This window comes from Arvicanthis niloticus, chromosome 4 (assembly GCF_011762505.2).
Source record: "Arvicanthis niloticus isolate mArvNil1 chromosome 4, mArvNil1.pat.X, whole genome shotgun sequence".
Classification (NCBI taxonomy): domain Eukaryota; kingdom Metazoa; phylum Chordata; class Mammalia; order Rodentia; family Muridae; genus Arvicanthis; species Arvicanthis niloticus.
The window spans coordinates 118,528,015-118,550,181 of NC_047661.1; the positions used below are offsets into that span (position 1 = coordinate 118,528,015).

At 41.4% G+C, this 22,167-nt stretch overlaps 1 protein-coding gene across 2 annotated transcripts; it reads left to right on the forward strand.

The window, feature by feature from the left end:
- Positions 1 to 2,941: 2,941 nt before the first annotated feature.
- LOC117707227 (guanylate-binding protein 3) lies at positions 2,942 to 16,478 on the forward strand. 2 transcript variants are annotated; one of them, XM_076933320.1, is made up of 11 exons: positions 2,942 to 3,516; positions 4,665 to 4,706; positions 6,413 to 6,540; positions 7,242 to 7,351; positions 7,770 to 7,966; positions 8,875 to 9,120; positions 10,087 to 10,367; positions 11,556 to 11,768; positions 13,718 to 13,820; positions 14,124 to 14,317; positions 15,757 to 16,478. In XM_076933320.1, the coding sequence occupies exons 2-11, from the start codon at positions 4,679 to 4,681 to the stop codon at positions 15,973 to 15,975; spliced, it is 1,719 nt and encodes a 572-aa protein (XP_076789435.1). In that variant the 5' UTR covers positions 2,942 to 3,516; positions 4,665 to 4,678; the 3' UTR covers positions 15,976 to 16,478. The 2 variants fall into 2 exon arrangements, with proteins under 2 accessions (XP_076789435.1, XP_034356547.1); XM_034500656.2 differs by having other exon boundaries at positions 2,943 to 3,516; positions 4,511 to 4,706.
- The last annotated feature ends 5,689 nt before the right edge of the window (positions 16,479 to 22,167 follow it).

Consider the following 22,167-nt stretch of genomic DNA (forward strand, 5'->3'; position numbering starts at 1 on the left):
ACACTTTATAGAGAAGAAAAGTAAAAATCTGAAAAATAGAAATATCTTTCTCAACTAAAATGCTATGTAAGTAATGGCACCTAAGAAACAAGCAGCTCTAAAATTAGTCTATGCGTTTCGTGTGCCAATGCATTTTTGCTTGTTTGGTTGGTTTGGTTTTTGTTTGGTTGTTGTTTGGTTTCTGAGACAGGGTTTCTAGGTGTAGCTCTGAATGTCCTGGAACTCACTCTGTAGACCAGGGTTATCTTGAACTCTGAGATACACCTGCCCCTCCCCCCACCCCCTAAAGCTGGGATTAAAAACAAGCACTACTACCACCAGGCATGCCAACACATCTGATGTCAATGGTGAAAGCAGCATGAAGAGATCTTCATGGGGAATCCTTCCCAGGTGAGTTGTTTGTGGGAAATCCTGGTGTCTGCTTTAGGAAGAAATAAGGGAACAAGTTCTTTTCATTGACAGACATATAGTCATAATTTCTTCCTTGTCAACAAAGAAAAACATACCTTTTGATACTTTAAGAATTGCATTTTCTTACTTGCCTTGTGTGGAAAATTCTCTACACTATCCTAGAGACCAAACAAAGAGAGGAAGACATAAAAACTCACCATTGAGAAAAGTGAGTGGTTAGGGGAATCTGCTTCTAATTGGAAGACAGGCAGACCCATATATAGGCAGATTTGGCACAACCAAACCTCAAATATGTTAACAGATTGTGAAAATTGGTGTGTGCTGTGTTTAAAAAGGAGAAAGAGAATATGTTCCCTGGAGGTGTGTGTGGTGAGGTGTGGGGGAAGGGGATGTCTCAGAGGGGCTTATGCCTGGGCATCTCTTTCCCCTGAGGGACCAGCCACACACTGCCAGAGTATAGAATAGAGTTTATTCAGGGCATGGGGAGAGGAGCCAGGAGGGTATTAGAGGGAGGGAGAGAGAGAGAGAGAGAGAGAGAGAGAGAGAGAGAGAGAGAGAGAGAGAGGTAAAAGAAGAAGAAGAAGAGGAGGAGGAGGAGGAGGAGGAGGAGGAGGAGGAGGAGGAAGAGCTGGCCATGAGCTCGTGGGGAGGGGGGGGAAGGGGAGAGAGGACAGAGGGATCAAGAAAGCAAGAGTGAGAGAGAGCAAGAGAGAGAGGCAGGGACAAGCAGCCCCTTTTATAGTAGGCCAGGCCTACCTGGCTATTGGCAGGTAACTGTGGGGATGGAGTTTAGACAGAATGCTAACATTGTGTATTTCTGTTTTTATGTAACTCAATTAGCTGCAGAGGCATACACTAGGTTTTAGGTTAGAGTCAAGTGTAAGCTTTGTGTCCATTCTTTCTGTGATCAGTTGAATGGAGCAATTTGTGTATGAGCTTTCCTTCTCAGGAAGGGATAGCTGGACTAGTGAGAATCTGAAATGCCATTAGTAACTACCTTTCACTCACAACTAATTTACATAGCAAGTCACATGGTCTGCCTTGTTGATCCATTAAGGAGATGTAGTCATTTTCTTATGACCAAGGGACAAAAGAGCACTAATGGACACTCCCATTGATTATGTAAGGATGTCAACCTAAGCAGCCTTAGGGATAGTTAATGATAACGTGTATGCAGTTAATAATAAAATCTGACCTGTTGTAGCTCACCTGAACTCTATTAACTGACACGTCAGTCAGTCTGGCTATGGCCTTTTTTTAATGCTGCCTACATAATATCTGTGCTATGAAAGAGCTGGGGTAACTGCTCTTTATATTTGGATATTGGGCACGGGTGTACCAGAACACTCACTGAAGGTGACGAAGGGATGAAGATGATTTTGCTAATGCATGTGATGGAGGAGTGTTCTTTTTTTTTCCCCTGTTGAAACTTGTTATCCTTTTCTTTACTACAGGGCAGAAGCTTTTGTTTTATAGCACATCTAGGTCTGTTTTGGCCACATCACCAAGGGATACTGAGTTTGGATTTCTGGAGCCCATGTGAAATCTCTAATCCCATTGATCCTATGGTGAGATGGAGACAGAGATTGGGGAGTCCCTGCAAACTCACCGGCCACCCAGCCTGGTATATGCAGTAGCAAGCACAAATATGCCCCAAAATAAGTGAAAAAGAGAGGTTCTATACATGAAGCAGTCTAAGCACTGGCAACATAGCATACATGAACCCCACCCCCATCCCAACCTCACAGATTATATATATATTTGATTTTTGAGACAAAAATCCCATGTAGCCCAAGCTAGCCTCAAGCTTAACATATAGCTAAAGATGACCCCCTACTCCTGGTTCCCCTGCCTCCACTTCCTGATATATGTTTTCACTACCATGTCCAGCTAACACATACAATATTTTAAATAACTCATGAAAAAGGGACACTTTCATAGAATAGAATTTTTCTACTTATGGTTTTATTTCAGAATTCCAAAAACGTCAGTATTGGGAGGATTTGGAAGTTTGGATTTGTAAAATAGGAATGAACACCTGTACTGGACAAATGGCCAAAAAGAAAGGGAGTAGTCAGAGACCCCAGAAAGAGAGGTAAGGCACACTGGGGACTTTCTGTCAGTCAGGGCGGGGGAGAAACAATCCAGAGTTGTTAGCTCTACTGACAGACTTGCCTGAATCATGGTTGTCCTTCCCAAGCAGGCTGCACTGCAAACAATGGGCATCTCTATGTTGAACTATAATCATGGCCATCTCTATAGTTCACCATCTTTATGAAGCTTTGGTTAAAGACTCTAACAGGTAGCTGACAGGAGGTGTGAGCACTTTAAGGAAATTGGGGACAGTTTTTCTTTAGCAAAAAGGCTAACACACCCAGGGCTTGAGCAATCATCTTTGGCTTGCTAAACAAAACTGGTTCATGTCAGGACACCGGTTCAGTTTCTATTTCTCTGATCCCTGGAAAACACAGGAAAGGAAAGAGAAAGGGCGTCTCTGCTGGGGGAAATGTACTCATCTGTTTTGGCAAGAATACACAGCCTGAGTTTGGGCTGTATAATGGCTCTGCTATTTTCTCCTGCTCCATTTGAGAGGAAGCATTTCCTCTGAAATGTGTGCAGGGGAAGGAAGAGACCACCATGCTGATGTAACAGTCTAAATCCAAGAGACCCAGAGCACTGAATGACAATCACTGATTAGTAGTGTGCCATAGGGAGTATACAGATCGACTTGTATGCCAAGTGTGATTCTGTTTTCTCCTTTTTTTAGCATCCGTGACAGAATACACTCTAGGAAAGAAAAAAACAGCCTCAATCTGCAAGATGTGCCATGGTGATAACTTTAGAAAGTCCGGAGGAATGTGGGAAATTCCTCCTGCCCAGCTCAGCTTAGGTCACAAACTGTTATTTTGCTCAAACCCTCATGACTTAGTCATTCAGCAAGGAGCTTGGTTTCAATTTCGGTTTCCTTTATCTCAGTTTGCCTTTGGGTGGCTATTACTTTGCCACTTCTAACAGTGGCTGCTCCAAGGAGCCTGGAGCAGCAGGAAGCTCAGCGAAGGAACCAAGCTGGCTGAGGACTGTCCCTGTTGCAGAGCCAGCACTTGGGTGAGTCATCACATGTGTTTCAACAAACCTAGGGGGCGAAATTCCTGGGTCAATTCCACGTTGTGGTTGCAGACACCCTGGTGGGTGAGCTGAATGCTGGCTGCAGACCTCACAGGGTCTTGTGGCTCTTTGCAGAGCACCGCCTGGTGGCCCAAGGGTGCATGTACTGCTTTTTTTGGGGTCTTCAACCCAGCTTGGGAGCCCATGAGTATGTCCCATCCTTGCGGGTGGGAACTTGGGAAGGAAGCCCTGTCTAGGACCCAGGATCCAAATGCAGTAGCCCAGCAGCCTCTTGTAGGGTAGCTTCTCCCAGTTTTCTTCCTTGAGCCTTCAATGCTTTCTTGAGAGCCGACTTCTGTCCTCAAAGGTGTCACCAAGAGACTTCATTTTATCTTATTTTGGTGGAGTCAGTCCCTGTTTCATCTGAATTCAACCTCCAATATCCCTACCTCGTTCTATACTTATTTTATTCTAAGGTGCGCTTGTGTATGTTCATTCTCTGCTTTTTCTACCATTTGAACAGAGGCTCACCAAGGCAGAAATTTGCACCCGTTTTGTTTATTCTTTGATAACAGCCACCTAAAGCAGTGCCCAATACTGGGGCAGTAAACTTCACATACTGAATCAGAAGTCAAATTCTTTCAGAATGCCAGGAAACCTTCCTACCCACTTTGCAGCTCATGTGCATTTTTGCCTCACTTCCTGCAAAAACCGAGTGCTCTCAGTCTCTGACATCAGTGACCGAGCTTTCTCATGTTATTGTTTAAGGCCCTGGGGAATACTTTTACTAGTTCAAATAAGAATCGTAAGATATTGTTTGCGAGGTGCTGTAAGAGGTTTGGAAAGGCTGGACTTCTTTCCCGCTTTAGAAACATACAGAAACTGAGACACATGTTACAGAAACAAAAGCTGACTTATGCCTGCCTTTCAAAATGAATGACAAGAGACAACTTCAAGATCCCATATTTGAGTGAGTGACTGTTCTGAGTTACAGGGAGCTGGGACATCTGAGTTGACCATGGAGGCGCCCATTTGTCTGGTGCAAAATTGGAAAGAGCAGCTGACAGTAAATCTGGAGGCCATAAGGATTCTGGAGCAGATAGCTCAGCCTCTGGTGGTGGTGGCCATTGTTGGTTTATCTCGTACAGGGAAGTCCTACCTCATGAATCGTCTCGCAGGACAGAACCATGGTGAGTGTCCTTTGCGTGTGTAAGGGACCATTCGCTTGGACTAGCGTCCCATAGACCTGAGATCACTTTTCTAGAGGGAATCTCATGGAAGACTCTAATCCCTCTCAGGAGTGAAAATTCCCCTTCTTGTCGTAAAATATATAATTTCTTAACCTACAAAAAAATCACATTCTTCTGAGTGTTAGTAGTTTCCCAGCTCCATGAAAAGATCTACCACAACATTCCTCTTGAGCCCTGCCACTCTGGCCTGATCAGCACCTGAACCAAAAGGACCCATTCCCCCTCTGTACTTTTGCCCAAGCCACAGGCACATTTCAAGTTTGACTATTGTCCCACCTGTACTATTAAAAAAATAGGTGGGCTGAAGGATGTGTACTGTTGTTTTTATATATCCAACATCGAACTGGGCTATCATCCCATCTTGGTGTGGGGGGAGTGTCGGGGGCGTTGCTTTGTTGTTTTTGCTTTGTTTTTTGTATTTCCTGTTAAACCTTTTTAAAGCGTTATTTTGATCTTTTGCTATATTGCATTACATATGGCCATTTTCATGCCTGGATATAATAAGTTTGAACAGCCTCCCCGCCTCCCACAGCTTTGTCCCTATAATCTTTCCTTTTCTCATTTCTTCCCTTCTCTCATCCTGGTCCCTGTCGTTCCTCAGAGGAAGGGGCATCAAAAAAAATGAACAAAAACTAATGTGACCATCAGGGGCCTGGCAGGAGACAGGAGCCCACTCTGCCAGCCAGCTGTCCATCACCATGCCAAATGCATGGGAGAAATCATTGGCAATGACAAAGGTTTGTTTTGACTGGTGGTGCTTAGAGGCTTCAAGTCCTCTGTAATTGGCCCCAGTGCTTATGGACCTGGCGGGAAAGGTAGTACAGTTTAGCAGGAAGCCTATGGTGGAGCTGTGCTGCTCTGTTAATTTGGAGTCAGGCGTTAAGAAAGCAACAGCAACAACACCAACAACATCAAAGAGACATACAGTATCCACAGTGTCCTTTAAAGGCACACCTGAAGACCTCCACTTGGCCTCACCTCTCAGAGTTTCCACAATTATGCCCTTCATCATTATGTAGAACAAGCCTAGAAGTATCAGCCTTTGGTTGATTGACATTCCAGATCTAACCTCTAGCGCCCACTCATGGAGTAATTGGAGAATATGCTGGCACAGCTCACAGCTGCATAGAGGGGCGGAGGCAACCAGCAGGTGTGAGCAGTAGGAATGGCCAGGTAGGAATTAGCTCCTTATTAGAAAGAAGCAGGTGAAGAGTGAATGCCCACATGTGGCAAGAGAAATACAGACTGGAACTACATGAAGTGAACTGTGACCAGAAGTGGAGCAATAGGCCCAGGGCACATGCTAAAGCTCACCAGGGTCAAAGCCGAGGGAACTCAGGCCAGTTATGTGGCCATCCGCTGCTGTTTCGTAGTCACCGAACCCCATGTCTTCGGATATCTTTGGATTCAGATCAAAACACTCCAATAGAGTCTAAACTAATTCTCTGACACAGTCCACTTTGAGAAGTTGCAAGAATGAGATAATTAGACGTTACCAAGTGTTTCTTGAAAGCATCTGTTATATACAGACTAAATTAATTGTCCTTGCTGAAATGACAGCAACCCCTTTCCTTGAAATAGTCTCAGTAACTCTACTAGTCCCATCTTCCTGCCAGGACCCTTTTTTGTTTTCCTTTTCCCTCTAGGTTTCTCCTTGGGCTCCACGGTACAATCTGAAACCAAAGGCATCTGGATGTGGTGTGTGCCCCATCCCACCAAGCCAACCCACACCCTGGTCCTTCTGGACACAGAGGGCCTTGGTGATGTAGAAAAGGTGAGGTAGTGTCTTCTCTAATACAATGACATCTTGTTCTAAATTCTCAGATTAACACCCCCCACTACCTATCTTTCTATGTTATTTTGTTTGTTTGTTTTTGTTGTTTATAATTTTGGTTCTTTTCCCAGCAGAAATTGACATTGTGGTTGTATTTATATGTTTACAAGTTTATTTGCTATTGCAAAAAGTCATTTTTCAGAAGGCAACCATTTGGAAATTGCTAGCCACAAAACATTTCTCTGCATGTTGTCAGAGATAAAACAAAGAGTTACCTTTAGTGAAATGGGGTTTGTGTCTATAATTGAGATAAAATTTATAAAGGTATAGCTGCCCATTTTTTCACTGCCTACTGTATTCCAGGCACTTAGGAAATGTTTGATATACATTGAATATCTTGTCTTTTTATCAGTCAGTTCTGGGAACTGAACCCAGGGCTTTGTGCACCTACCACTGAGCTATATGCTAACTCTATCAGTTAATTTAATTGCTAGAGAAGCAAATGCCCTGAGAGGGATCAATGTAAGTATTAAGAATGAGGATTGAATGCAACATTATCTTCAAATTTTGTTATTTCTTTCAGAGTCACTAATAGTGTATCTTAAAGAATGAATAAACAATTGGATGATTGGATGGATGGATGAATGAATGAGTGAATGAGTATGTGACTCTTAATTTCTTTGCCCTTTTGTGCTCTCCAGGGTGACTCTAAGAACGACTCGTGGATCTTCGCCCTGGCTGTGCTTCTAAGTAGCACCTTTGTCTACAACAGCATGAGCACCATCAACCACCAGGCCCTGGAGCAGCTGCAGTATCCTTCCAGGGATGAAACTGCCATGTTTCCTTGAGTGTAGGAAGAAGGCAACTTACTACTTGTTCTCTGGTTTAAGTCAGTAAGTCTTGAATTAGAGTAAGCACAGGACAAAGAGGACTATTCTCTCTCTCTCTCTCTCTCTCTCTCTCTCTCTCTCTTAAAGATTTATTTATTTTATGTAGATGAGTACACTGTCGCTGTCTTCAGACACACCACATTAGGGCATCAGATCCCATTACAGATGGTTGTGAGCCACCATGTGGTTGCTGGGAATTGAACTCAGTACCTCTGTAAGCGCAGTCAGTGCTCTTAACCACTGAGCCATCTCTCCAGTCAAAAGGGGACTATTTTTAATAATTGTGTCTACATGAGACCTGGAAGGTATTTTGTTTCATATCCTTAGCTACAATCCCAGCTATGTGACTGAATTAACACAGCTAATCCGGGCAAAATCGAGCCCAAGAGAAGATAAAGTGGAGGACTCTAGTGAGTTTGTAGGTTTCTTCCCAGACTTTATCTGGACTGTTCGAGATTTTGTTCTGGAGCTGAAGTTAGATGGACGTGTCATCACAGAAGACGAGTACCTGGAGAACGCCCTGAAACTGACTCCAGGTATCAGTGGGCGAGGGAAGTTAGAAACAGCTGAGCCCTGCTCAGTGCTTGACATCTTTTTCTTGAGACAGCATTGAAACTCTTGATAATGGTGATGACAATTGACAAGTGTCCATAATTTGGACAATCATTGTTACTTGAAAGTGTCCCAAGGCGATTTAAACCCACTGTAACTGAGGACATGTCATGACAAATGATTTTATACCCATTAATATTACAAAAATGAAAATAAAACAAAAAAACGAGAGGATTACAATCAATGTAATTATTTCCTATGCCTTGTTTACTTGTTACCTATTAATTTATATGTTCTTCTCAGTCTACCTCGAGAAGACGGTTCATCAAACAAATAAGTAAGAAAACCTAAAATTACAAGAAAATCTCTTGACATAATTTTAAAATCATTTCCTACTCAGAATGTCATAGTATCTCAAGTAGTTACACTTTTATGTAGATGTAGGTGTATAAACTACTTACCTCTTGGTGGATGGGGGTGGGGGAATAGATACATGTTTCTACTAATGAGAAATACTTCATTTTTCACTAAAATTTCACCCTCCAGCCTTATGCAATGTGATGGCATGTTAATATTACAAACTCATTACAGGAATTATATTTAGTAGGATAGATACGTACCTAATTGATCAATATTTGCCTTTTATTCATTCATTTATAAACAGTTAATTTATGCCACAGAGTCTCTCTGCAAAACAATGTCAAGTCCAGTATAACGACTTAACGATGAAGTCTCCAAATGCCCTGGGTTCTTTAAAACTGTTGGTGCAGCCAGTCAGAGGAAGGGAGACTTGCAAGCATTGCAGTTACAGCCTTGGAAACATTCCTAGAAAGTTGTCAACCACATTATCTTCCAGTACTCTCTTCAATGAGTGTTTTGTTTTTTTTTCCAGGAAACAATTCCAAAGTCCAAGGGGCCAACACGACCAGAGAGTGTATCAGATATTTTTTTCCGGTACGGAAGTGCTTTGTCTTTGACAGGCCCACAAGTGACAAAAGTTTATTATTCCACATTGAAAATGTTCCAGAAAACCAACTGGAATGGAATTTCCAGGTTGAATCAAAGAAATTCTGTTCCTACATCTTCGACAATGGCAAGACCAAGACTCTTAGAGGGGGAGTCATTGTCACAGGAAATCGTGAGTTTCTTTTGTCACAAGCATGTCTCTGTGGCTTAGAGTATGTGATGAGGTGGGGATTCTTCTGTAGTCTTGAACATTTTTTGTTTGCTCACATAAAGGAATATGCAGAGACAAATGTGCATACCAGGCATACATGTTCCATACCTGAATGTTCCATATATGAGTGTTTATTGAGGTCTTGCAGACCTCACACAACTAACACCAGAAGATGACCAGACAGAAATCTGCAAGATGACTTGGGGTCCCCGGAAGAGGGTCTCAGTTTGATTATACAGATTATTTATGGGCTGACACCAGTCTGAACATAGCAGGGCAGGAGACCCATGCAATTGAAGAAACCAACTTAAACATACCAAGCCTCACAGACAGACACTCTGCCTGTGTAACTTGGCTTTACCCTTGAAATATGGACTTTCTTCCATGTTCTATATTCTGTCTTCAAATATCTGATGGTGGTTTTTATTTTTTTTCTTCTGATGGGACTTGAATTTTTATTTGGAATTTGGTCTCACAAAAGGTGAAGTGTACTTTCTCCTTCAAACCAACTTTTATTTTATTTACATGGTAGTGTTCCCTTCCCAAGAAACCTCGAAACCTCTTGTTTATAATCACTGATTATTTTTAATGAATTGAATTTGAGAACTACAAAGGAAAGTAGTTGATTTTATTAAATAGATACCGACTCAAAGAGGGCATGAAATGAGAACAGAAGATATGAGAGAAATAAGAGGGGAAGAAAATGTCAAGAGAAATAGAATTGTGATGCTTTAAATAGTGCTAGGCTTAAAGCTTATAGCAACAATTAGTGAGAACAATCATTTTATTTTATTTTATTTTATTTTATTTTATTTTATTTTATTTCATAGATAGGCTTCCTCTATGTAGCCCTGGCTGTTCTGGAATTCATTCTATAGACTAGGCTGGTCTTGGAAACTTTCTATTTCTTAATGATGTTTTTCTCAGGGCTGGGGACTTTGGTGCAGACCTATGTGGATGCCATCAACAGTGGGACTGTGCCTTGTTTGGAGAATGCAGTGATGACTCTGGCCCAACGTGAAAACTCAGCAGCTGTGCAGAAGGCAGCTGACCACTATAGTAAGCAGATGGGCCAGCGAGTGAGGCTCCCCACAGACACGGTCCAGGAGCTGCTGGATGTGCATGCAGCCTGTGAGAAGGAAGCCATTGCTGTCTTCATGGAGCACTCCTTCAAGGATGATGAGCAGGAGTTCCAGAAGAGGCTGGTGGTAACACATCTTAGTGTTTGTTTTTCCTGATCCATGCACTTCTGAGAGGGCCCCTAGACATTACTTTCCTTACCTCAAGATCTGCATCTTATTAGAATTTTTATGAGTAACATGTCTCATTGTGCTAGAATGTGCCCTTTCTCAAAAAAAATAGAATTTTATTTACTTTTATTGCTATGAAACAAGCTATGATGTGCTAAATCCTTGAGAAAAATATGTAGTTTATTAGCTCAAAGTTTAAGGTGAAGCAACGGTGTGTGAGTTTCTGCTCAGTGTACTACAAACAAAAAAACTGTGGTGTCAACTCCACTTACCCTCTCCACTTACCAGGAAATATGGAAGCACTGGGCTGAAGGCTGTTCTTGTTTCTAAATGTTCTGATTCCTCTTCTTGCCACAGCCAGATGAAACTTACATTTTGAAGGGTGAGGCTAGGTCACCCTGTGCCATATACTAATAGGATTACTATAGTCATGTATCATTATTATCAGCATAGGAGTGCTATCCATCACGTTCATTATCCCAGGTTGTTAAAAGCGTTTTCATCTAGAAACAACTCTCAGTGGACAACCATGACCTCCTGACTAAAGGTAGCCTCCCTGAGAGGCGCTTGTCTTTCATTTGAATTTGAACCCTTGAGGACAAAAGTCATAGTTCATATTGAGAAGATTAATCAAGATTATCACTTAAGAACACAGGCACACACACATATAACACATACACACACTACACATCCCCCCACACACATACACACACACAACCACATAAAGAAACAAACGTACCTATTCCAGCATCCTGACACTCAAATAATTATTCAGAAATCAAGAGGGTTCAAAACCCTGATAAGAGTACACTTACCTGTGATGAACTGGTTTGTTGGCCACATCCACCTTCATTCTCAGAGGAAATATCATTAAACAAAAACAAATTTACCTTTGTGTTGTTCACCACGAAAATCTGTGTTTCTGAGTAAACTGAACTCGCATCTTCCAAGTCTATTTCACAGCTGCTGGATATGAACTCCAGGAAGTTGACAGACTTCCTGAAGTCACTCAGAATTGACCCAACTGGGGCTAAAGCAAATCTCCTGATCCTCCTGATCCTCTTCCTGTCTCCAGCCACTTCTGGATGATCAGGGTGGCACTTTCCTTCTAAGAGACTGTTTTGTCTTCCCCTACTCATCCCGCAGGCCGCCATAGAGGAAAGGAAGGAAGAGTTCATGCTACAGAATGAAGCAGCATCTATCCGTCACTGCCAGGCTGAGCTGGAGAAGCTTTCAGAGTCCCTGAGGGAGAGCATCTCCAGTGGAGCTTTCTCTGTCCCTGGGGGCCACAGTCTCTACTTAGAAGCCAGGAATCAGGTTGAACTGGGCTACGAGCAAGTGCCGAGGAAGGGAGTGAAGGTGGGAATGACAGAGGCAATGGCTTACAGAGCTCAGCTGAGTGCTCACTGCTAGGTACCAGTAGATGTACCAAGGTGAAGATGAGTTCCTGGGTAGCAGACACTGAGCATTCAGGTCTGGCCTGATGGTTCATTTCAGGTCACTTGCCTGGAATACCAGTTTTAATTCTCAGGATAAATAAATGAAGCAGCAGAGTTTTCCATTCTCACGTGTTAGAGAAATGTAATCATGGATGTCCTCACATGATGGCTATGGCCACACAGCTGCTCACTAGCAGATTTGTAAGGACAGCCAATAGAACCTCAGATTCCATCTTTTAAGGAATCTATGCTGTTTTGCTTCACGACTGCTACCAGTTTCCACTTCATGAAGAGATCTGTAAATGTTCCTTTGTTTTCCTCAAACTCAACCAAAACTTTTGAGGTTTTGATAATAGGCATGGTCACAAGAGTGAGGTGACACCCCATTTGTGGTTTTGATTTGTTATTTTACAAAGGATTAGTAATGTGGAGTACAAATACTTGCTGGCCATTTGAATTCCTTATTTCAAGAAATATCTTTTCAAGGCAATTACATGTTTTGTTAAGCATGCCAGTTTTCCCTGTTGTGTTTATGCATTCCTCGTCTTTTTCACATGTTAACTCCTTATCACTGTGCAGCTTGAGACATCTTCTCTCATTCTGTATATCTCCTTTCATCCTATCAGCTCCTCCTTTCTCTGTCAGAAAGCTTATGGTTGCCTGCCCTCTCACCTCTATTTATCTGTGTTTCTGCTGTTAAATCTAAAACACCAACACAAAGACAATGTCAAGTGGCTTTCCCCGTACTTCTAGGAGTTTTAAAGTGCCAGGTCTTAGGTTTAATCCATTTTCAGTTTCTTATGTGTTGAGTGTAATACAAGGATGTAATTTCATTATGTCTTGGCTCTCAGTTCTCTGTTATTGCTTTATATGTCTGTTTTTATGCCAGTGTCATGCTATTTTGACTATTAATTAATGGAAGTCCTTATTCTATCTATCATGTATCTATCTATCTATCTATCTATCTATCTATCTATCTATCATCTATTATCTATCATCTCTCGGTCTATCATCTATCTCTCTATCTCTATCTATCTATCTATCTATCTATCATTTATCTGTCTACCTATCTATCATGTATCTATCTACCTATCTTATTATCTACCAACATCTACCTATCTAATCTATCCTCCTCATCATCATATATCATTTGTCATCTATTTTATATTAGTATATTCATATTAGTATATAGTATAATATTTCATATTAATATAATATTCAACCTTAAAAATGGCACCAATTGTGAAAATATGAATGAATCTGGAAGACATTATGTTCATGGAAATAAGCCTTAAACAGAAAGACAAATATTGCATTTTAACTATTTGAAGCAACTGAAACACAAATTTCTTTAATTATATTACTTACCAGTATATGATCAATAAAAAATTATGTTGTGTGGCTTAAACAGATACAATTTTCATTTGTTAATAATATGATAAAGGTGGATAAAGAAACTAAGAAAGTGGCCTAGAAATACAAGTATTGGCCATCTGAGATACAATGTAACATATCTGTAGGTGTTATCTTAGCTATAAAGTCTGGGATCCCCATGAAGGTAGGAAAAAAATATATCCAAGCCTAATAAACAGTGGAGGCTATATGCCATTGAAACTGCATACAACTGTGACTGGGGCTATATCCTGGGGCAGCTGGTGGGCAGCATCTCTGGGAAGGGAGACTGTGAAGCTAGCAAGGAGCCTGAGGCAGAGGGTTTTCCAGGAAGAGCTTGAATTTTGGTTATGACCATGGAATTAAACACTGTAGGACAAGACTCAAAAGACTAAAAGTTTTATTGATCAATAAGTACCTCAGTAGAAGACTGTATTTTTACTGCCTAAATTATGTTTTCTTGTCTTGGGTCCCCAGGCAAAAGAAGTTCTTAAGAGTTTCCTACAATCACAAGCTACTATGGAGAACTCCATCCTGCAGTCAGACAAAGCTCTTACAGAGGGAGACAAGGCCATAGCAGGTAGGGTAGAGGGTCCAGCTGTTGGAGGGGTGGGTACATTCTGCAAAGTTATCTGACTGATGTGCAGGAAGGTTCTCCTGGAGCAAGGAGTTTCCTCTTGCCAGCAGTCATGACCTCTCCTAGATGTGGAAACAATAAGGGATTTGGTGTTGTGTTGTATGTCCAGTCAGTTAGTACCTTTCCATCATGTTAGGGACTACAGTGATGCTTGCCTGGCTAATGGAAGTACTCAGAGGTTTCCCTATGAGCCCTAGCTACATTCTGACTGTGATTTCTTCTGTTTCTCAAACATCTGTGGAACAGCTGAGCGGACAAAGAAGGAGGTGGCTGAGAAGGAACGAGAGCTGCTGAGGCAGAGACAGAAGGAGCAAGAGCAAGTGATGGAGGCTCAGGAGAGAAGTTTCAGAGAAAACATTGCTAAACTTCAGGAGAAGATGGAGAGAGAAAGGGAGATGCTGCTGAGGGAGCAGGAGAAGATGCTGGAGCACAAGCTGAAGGTGAAGTAGCTGGGGCTTGGCAGAGCCAGACCTGGTGCTGTGACTCACTGGGAAGGGAAGTGTTAATCTCGAGCCTGTAACTTCAACTGCAGCTCTTATCAACTTTTATTGAAGTTCACATGGGTCTTACTGACACCTGTGGGCACACAAGCTCCCAGCATCTGTGTAGGGTTAGACTTTGGAGTTTAGAGATAGAGACCCCCAGGGTTCTGAGTTGCTGTTTGTTAAGTTTCTTGGATGGTCATCTTGAGCTACATTTGATCCTTCCCACTAGTCTTTAGGATTCTAGGCTTAACCTCCAAAGAGACATGAGGTAGGCCCACCTAGTGTGAATGTATCAGACTTAGCCCAGTATAAAACAGGAGGAGGATGGGGTTGCGAGATAGCTTAGTCAGTAAAGCTCTCATTGTGCACACTCAGGGAGCTGATGAGGATCTTCAGAACCCAGGTAATCTCTGGAAGAAGTGACATGTGCCAGTGACACTGTCACTGTCACTTTTTGGGAAGAGACAGGAGGACCCTTGGGGCGTCTAGCTAGCCAGCCTAGTAGAACCAGCTAGTTCTTGAGTTGAGGAGAGATGTTACCTTTAAAATGAAGCTGTAGAGTTGGCACAGTTGTTAAGAGCACTTATTATTCTTACAGAGGACCTGAGTTTAGTTCCCGTCCAAACCTAGAATTTCAGGAGGCCTGATACCTTTCTTTCACATCCAGGGGCAGCACAGATACACATAGTACACACACATGTAAGCAAATACTCCAACATGTAAAATAAAAATAAATATATTTTATAATAAATAAGGTTTAAGCAATTGAAGAAGATATAAAACAATCAACCTCAACCCTCCAGGGATCTGTACAAACACATGCATGTTCGTCTACTTACACATGTGCTCATGCACAGAGAGAGACAGAGTAATTGATTTAATTAAAAAATAAAATAATAAATAAAATAAAGGGTGATGCAATATCATAAATTGCTCTACTTTTTCCCCTGCTTTTTTCCATCCATCCTATGCCATGCTGGCGTTTAACAACCAGTGTTCTGTATACAAGGTCAGCATTCCCATTATCTGTTAAATAATCAAAGAGATACCCCCTCATTGGAATTGATCATGGTCAGCATTCCCATTATCTGTTAAATAATCAAAGAGATACCCCCTCATTGGAATTGAGAGTCAATTTTAGTTCACCTTCTTTCTGCAATCTCTCCCACAGGGCAATTTTTGGTGTATATTGGAACAAAATTATTCACCCTGCCTGAGGAGGTGCTGAGGAATCCCATATATATCATGGGTATTTCTATTGATATGTGCAATAGAAATGTCTTGAAATATCCAAGACCCTTTTGAGGTGGTAGGGAAGCAGATAATGGTACTTAAGGTAAAATTATTAAATACAAAATTCTGCCTGCAAATAATGGCAGATTTTTCTTTTACAGGTCCAGAAAGAACTGCTTACTGAAGGATTCAGAAAGCAATCTGATATGTTAATGAATGAAATATGTCAACTGAGAGAAGAGGTGGAAAGAACAAGGAAGAAATCATCTTTGTTCCCTCACATCCTTGACACAGTTGGCAACGCATTTGTTCTGATTTTACCAGGAGCTGGTAAATTATGTGGTGCAGGGCTAAAAGTCCTCAGCTCACTTATGAAGTAGTCTGAAGAGTTTCTGAGAAGGCCAGGCTTCTATTACTTTGATACCAAACTCTGTGCCTTGATTTTTAAATGCATGTGCTAGTTTAATAACCCATGTTACATTGAAGGTCAGAACTCCCATTAATAGCTAAATTATCAGACACTGCTTCTTTTGAGCTGAATTCTGTGTCAGTTCATTACCAATTATATTCAAAATTAAAAATACAAACAAATGATTGAAGAATACAAGGGTCTGGAATCCATAAATCCCATCAATTTTCATTGATGTAATTTATATAATAAAGAGGGAAAACAGTCAGAATATAGTGAAATTGTTTTGAGAAAAAATGTAATAAATCAAACAGAAACATGGTCAAATGGAGACACATTGGCAACTGTATCCCAGTTGTACACTACAGATAATTTGTTACCAAGAGCTCTTGTAAAAACTGACAAGTGGGTTTTCATAGGACAAAGTATGAGAAAAATTTGGATTGATAATAAACGCTGTGCAGATTAAAATTATGAAGCTTTTGTGTCACTTTTCTTATAAGCAAAGAAATTTGGTTTTGACTGGACCCTGGTGCACAAGGGGTTAATTGAAACGGTGAGTAACTAATATTTTCTAGAAAGACAATGAGAAACCTGACCTTGTCATTCTGCAGTCCCTGAAACCAGTTCTCAGGAGGGACGTGGAAGGTCAGGGAACCTTGGGATTGGCAAGCCCTAGAGTGCTGTAGGAACACTTGATGCATATTTGGTTTGAGAGACTAGACAGCTGACACAAACACAGTACAGCAAGGCCTGTGGTGTTTCAGAGGAAAACAAGGACTTCATTGGGAACTGGGCTAGAGGCCATTCTGGCTCCATTCTGGCCACAAGACTAGCTGCACATGTCCTGTGTACACTTGGGGTGTATATTTCCTTTGTAGAGGAAATACCAAGATACTGTAGCATTCAGACTTTGCAATCACTGCTGCTGGGTGCTTTTATTAAGATCTAGAGTGAGAAAAAGGGCTTTTGTTGTTGTTTGTTTTTTTTTTTTTAATTTTTCAAAAGTTTCTCCTTTTTTCATATTTTTTAAAATTCACATTGCATTCTGTGATGGATATTGTTGGTTGTTAACTTGACTACATCTAGAATGAACTACAATTCAGAAAACAAACATTCCATTGAACTGCAAGTTCAGACATACCCCTGGTCTTTAATTTTGTGATTCTAAAGCCTTTAAACCAACAGGCTAAGAAAAGAATAACAGTGTTAGGAGTGGTGATAGAGCCAGATTATCATGGGGAAATTGGATTGCCTCTCCACAATGGAGGTAAGAAGGACTATTATTGGAATAAAGGAGATACTTTAGGGTGTTTCTTATTGCTACCATGTCCTGTAATTAAAGTCAATGGGAAACTACAACAGCTTAATCCAAGAGGGATGACAAAGGACAAAGACCTATCAGGAATGAAGGTATGGGTCACTTCATGAAAAGTGCCAAGACCTGCTGATGTGCTTGCAGAGGGTTGAAAACATACAGAATGAGTAGTAGAGAAAGATAGTAATAAATACCATCTCAGGACAAATGACCAGTTACAAAAATGAGGATTTATAGGCTATGGATGATTTCATTTTATTTTCTTAAGAACACATTTGTAAAAATATTTGTGTTTTCTTCCAATTTCTTTAACATCAATTAAGAGAATATCAATCAGTATATAAGTTCCTGAGGGACATAAACCTAAATTTACAACGTGTGTGTGATTATACTAGGGATAGTTATATCATGTTACACATATTTATGACATAGTCATTGTTTCATTTGTACATGAGATGATTTGTGTCAAGTTGACAAGGGATGGATTATGAGGGTATTCCTGGTTGTCGACTTGACTACATCTGAAATAAAGTACAATCCAGATTCTGAGGCTGGAAAATACAGGATTCTGACCTGGATCTTGACTTGGAGATCTTGAGACATAGTGGCCATGAAAAGTTTAGGCCCAGCAAGGTAGTGTGTGCCATTAATCCCAGGAGACTGAGGCAAGCAGACCTCTGAGTTCAAGGTCAGCCTGGGACAAAGCAAGTTCCAGATCCAGGCCTGGTAATAAACACCTTTAATCTGGGCCACGCCTTCTGCTGGAGGCCTACATAAGGACATTGGAAGAAGGAAGACTCATTCATCTTAGACTTACTTGCCAGCACATCTGTTGGAACCTACTTCTTCTAGATTCCAGCTTATAAAGAAGATCAGGTGAAATAATCAGCCTCATGGGACTGAGCAACTCTTAGATTCTTGGACTTACTATTCACAGCTGCCCACTGCTGGGTTAACTGGACCACAGACTGTAAATCATTACAATAAATTCCCTTAATATATGGAAACATTCCATAAGCTCTGTGACTCTAGAGAAGACTGATTAATACACACTCCAATTGCAGACCACCCTCCCACTCTCCTCCCAATCCTGCCTTTACAAATCTCTCCCTCTGAGAATGGGAAGCCTCCCTTGGGTACCACCCCAACCTGGGACATCTAGTCCCAGCATTACTAAGTACCTCCTTTCCACTGAAGTCCAATCATGCAGTCCAGGTAGGAGAAGAGGAATCTAATGGCAGGCAACAGAGTCAGAGATATTCCCCTCTCCAATTGTTAGGGGACCCATATGAAGACCAAGCCACACATCTGCTACAAATGTGAGGAGGGGGGCTAGGTCCTGCCTCTGCATGCTCTTTTGTTGGTAGTTCATTCTCCATGAATCTCAAGGGGCCCAGGTGAGTTGACCCTGTAGATTCACAGAGTTGACTCTGTGGTGTTTTTGATACCTGCAGTCCACTCAACTCTATAACCCACACTTCCACAAGACTGCCTGAGGTCTGTCTGATGTTTAGCTATGGATCTCTGCACTATTTGTATCTGATGTTGGATGAAACCTCATAGGAGATAGTTGTTCTAGGCTCCTTTCTGAAGCATAGTAGAGTGTCATTAGTAGTATCAGGTGTTGGTTCTCTCCCATGGGATGGGTCTAAATTATGCCAGTCATTGGTTGACTCTTTCCTCAGGCTCTGCTCCATCTTCATCCCTGTGCATCTTGTAGGCAGGACAAATTTTAGGTTAAAATATCTGTGGGTGGGTCCCCCTCCTTTAAGTGGAAGTCCTGCCTAATTACAGAAGGTGGCCACTTCAGTCTCTATCTCCCCCACTGGTAGGAATCTCAGTTAGGATCACCACAAGATATTCACATTGCCTCTCTTACCAAGGTTTCCAGCGTGTCCCAGAGATGGCTCCCATTGGTTTCCAGTCTCACTCCCAGCCCTCTTCAGCCCTACTGCTCACACACCATCAACATCCTCATAACCCTCCTACCCCCTCTCCCACCCTGTTACCTCTCTCCATCCATCTCTGAGGACTGTTTTGTATCCTCTTCTGAGTGAGATTCATGCATCCTCCCTTGGGTCCTGCTTATTACCCAGTATTTTGGGTCTGTGGATTGTAGCATGGTTATCCTGCCCTTTATGGCAAATGTCCAAATATAAGTGAGCACATCCCATGTGTCTTTCTGTTCTGTGTTACCTCACTCAGTATGATATTCTCAAGTTCCATCCATTTAACTACAAGTTTTATGGTGGCATTGTTTTTCTATTCATATGCTGAATAGAATTTCATTATGAAGATATACCACATCTACACAATTCACTCAGTTGAGAGATATCTAGTCTGTTTCTACACTCTGGCTATTACATAAATAAAGTTGCTATGAACATAGTTGACCAAGTGTCCCTGAGGTATAGTGAGGTTTCTTTTGGATATATGCCAAGAAGTAGTATAGTTGTTCTTTAGGTAAAATTATTACCAATTTTCTGTGAAACTATCAAATTGATTTCCAAAGTGGTTATACAAGTTTGAACTCCCACCAGCAATGGAAGAGTGCTTCCCTTGCTCCCCATCCTTAGCTGCCTGTGCTGTCACTGGAGCTTTGATCTTAGCCATTTTGACAGGTGTAAGATAGAATCTGACAGTCTTCTTGACATGCCCTTCCCTGATGACTGAGGATGTTGAACATTTCCTTAAGTGCTTCTCAGCCATTTGACATTCCTCTGTTCAGAATTCTCTCTTTAGCTCTGTACTCGATTTTTAAAATTGGGTTATTTGGTTTGTTGATGTTCAATTTCTTGAGGTCTTTTATTTTACTATTCCTCTGGTGGATGCAGAGTTGCTGAAGATCTTTTCCCATTCTGTAGGCTGTTGTTTTGTCGTATTCATGGTGTCCTTAACCTTGTAAAAGCTTTGCAGTTTCATGAAGTTCCATAATTGTTGATCTTACACCCTGAGCTATTGGTGTTCTGCTCAGGAATTTGTCCCCTCTGCTCATGAGTTCAGGGCAGTTTCCCAATTTCTTTTCTATTAGATTTAGTGTGTTTAGTTTGTAGTTGAGGTCTATGATCTACTTGGACTTGAGTTTGTGCATGGTGATAGATATGGTTCTATTTGTATTCTTCTCCATGTAGACATCCAGTTAGACCAGCACCATTTGTTGAAAATGTTTTTATTTTTTCATTGTATAGTTTTGGCTTCTTTGTCAAATAAGATGTGTCCATAAATCTGTGGGTCTATTTCTGGGGTTTTAATTCTATTTGATTGATCAACCAGTCTGCTTTTATGCCAATACTGTGCCAGGAAGCATTTGTTAACCTGAAAAGACCACCAAGGAGCCTACTCTGATGTAACCACATTAGGGTCTCTATTATAAAATTGAGTTTGGGCTTACTCACTACTGACCTATAGAATAGTTTGTTAAAGCAGCCCTGAACTCTTTTTGGGACAAGGTTTTCTAGAAAATGGAAGCAAGTGAGGAAGCTGTGCATTTTAGTAAGCATCTAATTGAATGAGTATTGTAAGTCGACAGGTGGGTGCTCTGAAGCAAGACCGTATACAATTACAAACAGTCTGGAAATAAATCTGAAACAGTCAGACTAATTTTTGATTAACTATTGTTAGAAAGTAGCTAGGAAGTAACCCTGGCCAGAGACAAGTCATGGAGTTCTTCCTGGCACTTGGGTAAAGCTGGGATCAGCTGCAGGCCAAGTTCTCAGGCTTTTTTTTTTTTTTTTAATAGAGGCTGGTCCCAAGATGGAGTAGTTTTGTCCTTTCATATATCATCCAGTTTTTAATTATTATCATTCTGTAGGATAGCTTGAAATCAGTGATATGACACTTCTAGAAATTCTTTTGTTGTACAGGATTGTTTTAGCTGTCCAAGTTTCTTGTTTTTCCATATGAAGTTGAGAACTGCTCTTTCAATGTTTATAAAGAATTATTCAGGAATATTGATGAAAATTGCATTAAATCTGTAGATTGCTTGTGGTGAGACGGTCATTTTTACTATGTTAATCCTACCAATCCATGACCATGGGAGATGTTTCCATCTTCTATGATCTTCCTCAATTTCTGTCTTCATAGTCCTGAAGTTCATGTCAGACATTGTGGAGAACTGCACTACCCCATGTTTGGGAGCCTAAATATCGTGGACCGCTCTGTCAATGTTGGAACCTGCACTGCCAAAAGCCTTGGGGTCTAAATTGTTAGAGCCTGCACTGCTTCAAACTGCTCCGGTCCGGGGGTTGGGGTTCAGCAAGAGAGAGAGTGAGGATGGACGCGAAGAATGGAGACCAGACAGAGTGTGATTCAATCCCGTTTATTCTTCAGTTTCTCTTCTCTCCAAGTCTCTTGTTGCTAGTCCAAGTCCCAAGTCTCGAGTTCCTAGTCCCTAGTCCCTAGTGCCTCCAAGTCTGAAGTCCTGGATTTCGGCACCAAGTTCTAATCCCAGCTCTCTAGTCCAAGTGTCTAGTTCCTAGTTGCTTTTCTCAAGTTCTCTTCCAAGTCTCAAGTTCTCTTCCAAGTTACAAGTTCCCTTTCCAAGTTCAAGTGTCTGTCTTCTGTCTGCCTCTTGCCTTTTGTATTTCTCACTTGTAAGTCACACCTTTAAGTCAAGCCTTTAAGTCTCACACCTTTAAGTCTCAAACACCCAAGGGAAGATCCTGGGTATCTAAAACAAGATGTTTTCAGAGTGTGCTCAGCTATTGTAGGCTGTTGTAAACAAGTCTTTTGTCAGGGTGTACGGTTCAAGATGGCTACAAGGATGATAGCCGCCTACTGCCGCCTCCCCACAAGACATGTTTTCTACTTGCTTGGTTAGAGTTACACCAAGATGTTTTATATTAT